This window comes from Paralichthys olivaceus, chromosome 22 (assembly GCF_024713975.1).
Source record: "Paralichthys olivaceus isolate ysfri-2021 chromosome 22, ASM2471397v2, whole genome shotgun sequence".
NCBI lineage: Eukaryota > Metazoa > Chordata > Actinopteri > Pleuronectiformes > Paralichthyidae > Paralichthys > Paralichthys olivaceus.
Window position 1 is genome coordinate 16,547,107 of NC_091114.1, and position 7,238 is coordinate 16,554,344.

Sequence of the window (7,238 nt, forward strand, 5' to 3'; positions counted from 1 at the left end):
AAGCTGCTCAAACCTGATTGCTCAAGATGCAGAAACCAGAAGCTCCCTCACGCAGCAGTCCTCGATGCAGCCCCTGCAGTAACTCAATTCTTTTTTAATGATAATTTACTTAACGGGCTCCTTTATGAGATCCAGACACACGGAGCCACACATGGTCCAGGCGGCCTCTGTGTTTCACTAACGAGCAGTCCCACAGGGGGACAGGAGAGTAACTGGGTTTCATCTACTGGAGCGGGAGGAACAGGTTGGATCAGTGAGGAGTATATATATATATTTATATACATATGATGAATATCCTCTTGTAAAACAATCTGTCACTTTGTTAAGAAATGTAGAAATAAAGTTTATGATGATAATTATTTTTAAATGCATCTTATAATCACTTTTTTGAAGTCAGAGAAAGTTACTGTGTGATTGTGATGCATATTTCATCATTATTTTATATTTCTTGCTTCTCTGTTTTTTAAACTTCTTCAGACAAAGATAAAAGTTTTATTATACTTTTATCTACTATTATTAATTATTATTATTATGAAACACATTAGTCAGGGAGGGAGAAGTATTTGCCAAATAAATGGTAAAATAAGGAATAAGACAGGAGATTGTATAAATACACATTAACTGAGGCAGTAACACGAAGGTCATATTTTTGACAAAGTTCATACAGTTTGTTGAAGACTTGTAAACGTCTTGATTGTCGTCAGTTGTTACTTTATTCATTCTTACAAGTGCGTACATCAGCTCAGCATTCAGGTTAACACATGAGAAAAGTCTGGGAGCTGATAAATGTGCAGAAAAGGTTCAGAGAGTACATGATGCAGCCCAGAGGTACTGCAGACCTCCCAGGAAAATAACAAGGCCTGTTTGTGTCAAGGAAAATTAAACCCAAGAACAAAAGATTAAAAAAAGGTTTTAAAAAAAACCCTGTGGAATCAGAAACTGTACAAATCAAGGTTTCGTAGTTGCAACTGGGTCTGACTGTTTCAGTGGCATCTGATTTAACAAAGCATGTTGCTGCTGTAGGGAGCCCCCTGTTAACCAGAGCTTGTAGGTGCAGTTCAAACATACATTCATGAAGCCCTTAGAAGAACAGACGGATTAACTCTTGACTCTGGTACCTCATATTTTATCAATCAAAATATAATATAGAGCAGAAAAGTTAGTCACTGGCTGGTGAACATTTAGCAGCTAAAAAGATTTTCCAGCATAAATGTTGGAAACAAAAAAACAAGCTGTGAAAATGGAGTAAACGTTATATGTTTCCAGGTTGTTCCACTGCCACCTAGTGGCCAGGAAATCAGTTACTTCAGTTTTAAAAGTTTGCTTCCCTCAATGACAGCATTAGCTGCCTTCTTAGCTGCATCCTGATATGAATCAGCTTCCCTCCCTGCATCATATCCAGCAGCTCCTCCTGCTATTCCTCCTACTACTCCTCCTGCTGCCATCAAGGCTCCAGTAGCGACCCCCAGCACTTTATCTCCATTCACTGCTGAGACGACTCCCTTTGCTAGTTTAAAATAGTTCACTTTATGTAAATCTGAATAGTTGTTCACAGATGAGATATCTACTCCCATCGTCATTGCTGCACCAAATAAAGCTCCTAATATTACTCCTGCTGCAGTTCCTGTGAGTTGGATCAAAAGCCTGTCAAGCACATTGGTTTTAGCCTGTTGTCTGATCTCTCCCGGTGATTTGTTTCCTGCTGACAGTTGCAGACGCCACTCCTCCATCTTTCTTTGCTCATTCACTTCTTGCAGTATCTCATTGGTGTAGTAGCCCCCATTATTTCCCATCACCATCTTGTCTATTGTGCTCAGAAGCTCTTCTGTCTGGAACTGGTTGTTCCTGTAGCTGTTCTTGTTACTGTTATTCCAGTATCTGTTATCGAAGACGTGACACCGGCCACCGCACTTCTGCACCAGATCGCTCAGATTCTTATTCTGACTGACAAACTCCTGAATTTTCTCCCCTTCCAGAAGCTGGTTACCATGAGTGAAGACGATTACGACATATTTCAGAGCTTCGTCAGAGAAGTTATGAAGTATTTTAGTGACGGTGGCCTGTTCCTGCTCAGTGAATCTTTCTACTTTAAGCACAATGAGAAAAGCATGAAACCCAGGGGCGGACTGTACGATGCACCTCGTTATCTCAGCCTTCATGTCCACCTCAGACTGGTCCGTATCAAAAAAACCAGGAGTGTCGATCAAAGTGATGCTTCTTCCATTTACAGGTCTGGTTTCTTCTTGACATTTAATTGTTCTAGACCTGGAAGAGTAGCTTGTTGCAAACAATTCCTCGACCCCAAACAGACTGTTACCAAGGGTGCTTTTCCCAGATCCAGTTTTTCCCAGCAAGAGGATTCTCAGTGAACCCGTCGCTGGAGGAGAATAGTGAAGATGACAGTGAGTAAGAATAACACAAACAAACGTACTCGTATCTGTAACATGGATACAATGATCATTTAGTTTTATGGAAATAAGAGAAACGATCAAGTCAGATATTTTGAAAACATGTTATTCGTCTACAGCACAGTGACTAATTACAAGGTAAGAGTATCAGGGTCACTCAAACACTGAGATTTAGAGAATAAAGTCTTTATATAACAAGAATGTTCGGGAGTGTCTCTGATTACATCTGCGTGACATTCACGGGTTTGGTAAAAACAAGGAGACTGATCCACAAGAAGTGAAACTCAAGCGAACTCAGGTTCTCTTTCTCTTTAAAAACTATTTTCATCTTTATTCTCCTAATATTGAGACTTTTTCTTATTATTATAATAACTTCTATTCTTCTAATATCATAACTTTCTTCCTCATTTAACGACGACATTTCATTAATGTTAGCTTTAGTTACCAGAAAAGAACTGTGGGTGCTGTGAGACATGATTTCTACTCACCTTCATCTGGTTGATGCATATTCTTTATGAATCCGTTGAAGACCTGTGGAAACAAGGAGCGGCGGTTACAGTTCATATCTGACGCTGAGAAGATGCGCTGATGTTTCATAGTGAACATGTGAATTTCACCTGCTGCTTTCACAGAAAAAAATCTAAATCAGGAAAAGACATTTTATGGCACATTGCATCTCTTACCTCACGAGCCTTAGTGTCAGTGGGGTGGATGGCGATTCGAACCAGGAGCGGCGCTGTACCAGCTCGGTTCTGTTTAAAGTCATGGACCTCCTCCAGTAGAACCCTGGCAACCACTCTGTGCGGAAAACCCAAGGCAAGCCCCGCCCCGAGCACAGGGAGAGCCACAGATCCAAACCCTCGGTTCTCGCAGGAAGTTAGGATTTTGTAGATGCCCAGTCTCAGAACCTGCGAAAGGTCAGAATTCAACGATACTTCATGGCGGCATGTAGCAAGAGCTGGATTATGGTGAAGAAAGGTGGAAAGCACAAATGAAAACCACTGTTTCACCTGGACTGCAGTTCCCTCTTCGTCATCATCCCAGGGAACCAGGTTGAGGAAGAAGACTGCTTTAGATTGAAGTCCAGTGACACCCTCCACCAGAACCGCATCACCGGCCATAGATTCTTCTCCTTGTTCATTTATAAACAGAGGAATCAAATTAGACTGGTAGCCCCCTATGCTGGACAAAGTGTTGCCAACAGCTGTAGACAGAGGATCGTATCCAACCATGGGAGACACCAGGGCATCCACCTACGAGGGAAGCAGAAGATGAAGGGATTGTACGTCCTTGTTATCTCTAATTTATATTTATCTAGGTTCTTCGTTCTCTCACAAACTGACAGCTGCAGTATTCACAAGTAAATGACTCTCTTTAACAATTTATAAAGTTTCTAACCTGCTGGGTTTCAATAGTTCCCTGAACAGCCTCAACATGGACATTGTCTCCAGTGGCTCCAGCAGTGGCTTCACTTGCCAAATGTTGGGAAGCTGCATCCATCTGGAACCCTAAATCGTGCTGTGTAGTGTTTCCGGGACTTATCCCTTGTAGAAGTCTGCCGCATGCTTTCTGCATGGCCCTCACCACCTCTGCTCTGTTATCTATCAGGATCACTGTGCTCAGACTTCGTCCGCCCTGAGTGCAAAACTGTTTCACAGCGGACACAATAGCCTCAGAGCACCCGTTCACCAACACACCTAACAGACCCGGGCTGATACAGGGCATGGCTATAGACTTGAGCTCCATCCTTTCTGCCACATTCAGAGTGAACTGGACAGTTTTTTCCAGCAAGGACGTTTCTCTGCTACCCGCAAAGTGTAAGTCCCCCGCTGTGGCCGCCATCACGTCACCTGTAGGAACTTTCCAGGCCTGTTTCACTAAGACGACTCTCTCCCTTTGTACTTCAGGACCGCCTGTTTTACCCGCTGCAGCGTCAACATCACCAGGGTTCTGCAGATCTTCATGGGCAGCATCAACCAGGGCATCAGCATTCTGTTCGCTAAGGTCAACCTGACACACCACCACCTGGAGGCCGTCACAAAGGCCAGAGCTAGCACTTGTTTGGTTTCCTACTCTCAAATTCAAAAACGCCATCAGGTCAGTGGTGTCCTGGACAAGGGAGTCGAGAAATGGACCCAACAGGTTCCTGATCTCAGTCACTTTGCTGGATGGACCTTCCATAACCAACATGCACCCAGAGGAAAGAGTCAGAGGATGGAAGGTAACGTCTGAAAGGTCAAAACCATGCAGCGTCAGAAATTCCTGTAACTCTTGTGCTAACTCTGGGAAAGGGAGATTTATTGCGTTTTGCAAAATAAACTCTTTGACAGTTTCATTCAGCTCTTCAAACTCTCGGGTGTGGCCCAGTAAGCACACTCTGCTGTCCGAGCAACACACTGCCTGAACCCTACACTGCCCTCGGTTCATCTCATTTGTCTTGGACTTGAGCTTTTCCCACAGCTCAGATGAAGCAGCAGCGTTAATAGGTAAGTCAATTTTGATTTCCTTGAACTTTTTTTGCATTTCATTTACTGGGTCGTCCAGTTTATCAGGAGAGAGGGAGAAGAAACGAAGCTCTGTGTCTCGTAACTCTATTTCCACCTCGTCACCAGCCCCTAGAAAGTCCCGCAGCTCCCCTGGACCTCCATAAGCCTTCCTCACGAAGGCCAAGAGACGTGGGCTCATGTTAGGAACTCTCCTTTCTAACACCAGATTCTGTTTATCAGAGATCCAATCTCCAGCCTCCAGAATATCCTCCACAGACCCTTCTAAACCCACCTGACCTGCATCTCCCCGTGTGACCTTAACTCCTGGAAAACTTCGTCCCAAACCGTCCTCAATCTCTCTCCAGAGGAGGCGGAGTTTGGCCTCACTGAATCGACGAGTGCTGGTTTGCTTCTCACTCAATCGGGACCTTCTACATTTAACAGTAGAGTCTTCTACATCCTTCAACCTGGAATTGACCTGTGAACGTTTACCAACCACAACAGCCATCCCGATTTCACCGAACACCCTCACATCACCTGTGGTGTGACCAGAGCTGCAGGACTGAAGCAAAGCTTTGACTTTGAGAGGCTCAAACTCAAAGTGGCAGTGGTAGCCATCTAAGAGTTTGTCTACCTCAGCTCTCAAACTTCTACTTTCTGCTCCAGCAGCAGGTTGAGCTGATCTCCTCACTAAAACTCTGCCCTCTTCTGGGAACAGCTGAGCAGTGCAGTCCATAGAGGCAAGTTCCGCCTCCAGCTCTGCCCCTGCCTTTGGACATTCCTTCAGATATTGAAGGAGGTAGGTATCAGGTCGTAGTTCATATTCTTCACCACCTGGTGGCGGAGTGGAGGCAGGAATAGACTGTAGACTCTGTTAAAAGAAAAATTGTATTAAAACCATGATCATAATTTGTGGTCTGCAGGAGAAAAAGACCTTGAAATACACTAAACTAGTTTTATAAAACAACATTAGATGACAAACGTCTTTTTGTACTGACCTCCACTGGAGATGTTGAGTCGTGGCTCGGGGTGGAGGATGCGATGGGAGGAGAGGCGTCAGATTCCGGGCTGTCTCGTACACTGAGCACCAGAGTCTCACCTGCACACTCCACCACATGCTCAGACCTCTGCAGGACACGTTGCTGAACTGAGAAGGGAAAAAATATAAATACCAGAATTATTGCTCATCTTTTTTGGCAACACAAGCGAGGGCGAGGTAATTCAAGAAAGGTGGAAGACATAAGGGCAGGAAACAACAACAGGAAGTAAGAGAAGTAAACAGTGAGAGAAGTTTCAGGAACGAACTATCAGATGAATCAAAAGTACAGAGATGTTTAACTTCGTCATTCTTCTTTCACATTTTTATTTCTCCTGCGTAGAAGTCGAAGAACTCAGCACAGACTTTGTTTGTCCCACAAACGAAAGTGAAAGTGTTTTTCTGTTTTTGAACGTTCCCTTCACACAAAGTTCCCAGAAACCAAGGGACACTGAAAATGAAAAACTTCGGTTCTAAACTTTCATGACACTTGAATAAATTAGAATCGTGTCGTTTTAACGCACGTGTGTTTATCGTGCGCACATTACAAGAGACTCCACAGGTAACACAACACCGAACGTGAGTGAATCAGTAATGTGCGTGAGCGGGGACCGACCTTTCAGGCTCCTGAAGGCAACACTGAACACATTATCCCGCACACTGGTCAGCGGCCCGCAGTCTCCTCCGCCTGATCTGCCGCGCAGGGAGAAGTGTTTCTCGATCCCCCTCCTCTGCTCCCGAGGCACCGGACTCTGGCACTCGAAGAAAACTGGATACTGGTAAAGATCCTCCATGGTCCTGCTGAGGGGAGACGTGTCGTGCGTCCCAGCTTTTCACCCTGGAGCAGCGCAACACTTGGACTCTGTGGCTGTCGGGCTGTCTGCGCTATCCTGCGGATATCTTCCACTAGGACGACAGAAGGGAGGTCCACATGTCTCCCTGGATACCACAGCTGGACAGAAGGACATGTTTACCCCGTAACAGATGGTGTAATCTAAATTTTGACATGACTCCTTGAAATATAACCTCCATGTAATAAGCTTTATTTGTCAGGCACTTTTCTAGACAAAGTAAGAGGAGAAAACTATAAAATGAAGAATGAAAATAAAACTAATTCAAATTCACCCAGAGAAGAACGATCTTTGTCTTTTAAGAGAATATTTTCAGATGGGACACAGTACAATTAAATATTGACCTTACCTGTGCTGTGAGTTTACAGGTGCGTTCTCTACGACACTCCTTTGCTTTCTTTTACTTTGATTGTTCTGTGCCTCAAGGAAAATTCCCCGGAGACAGAACCACACCTGA

General features: G+C 44.3%; 1 protein-coding gene across 1 annotated transcript; it reads right to left on the reverse strand.

Annotated features, from left to right (window-relative positions):
• Positions 1-690: 690 nt before the first annotated feature.
• Positions 691-7,145, reverse strand: LOC109643123 (protein mono-ADP-ribosyltransferase PARP14-like). Its single transcript, XM_069518253.1, has 8 exons — positions 7,131-7,145; positions 6,547-6,836; positions 5,893-6,041; positions 3,807-5,765; positions 3,419-3,661; positions 3,092-3,316; positions 2,897-2,939; positions 691-2,437 (listed from the first exon to the last, which is right to left on the reverse strand). The coding sequence occupies exons 2-8, from the start codon at positions 6,722-6,724 to the stop codon at positions 1,302-1,304; spliced, it is 3,933 nt and encodes a 1,310-aa protein (XP_069374354.1). The 5' UTR covers positions 6,725-6,836; positions 7,131-7,145; the 3' UTR covers positions 691-1,301.
• Between the last annotated feature and the right edge of the window lie 93 nt (positions 7,146-7,238).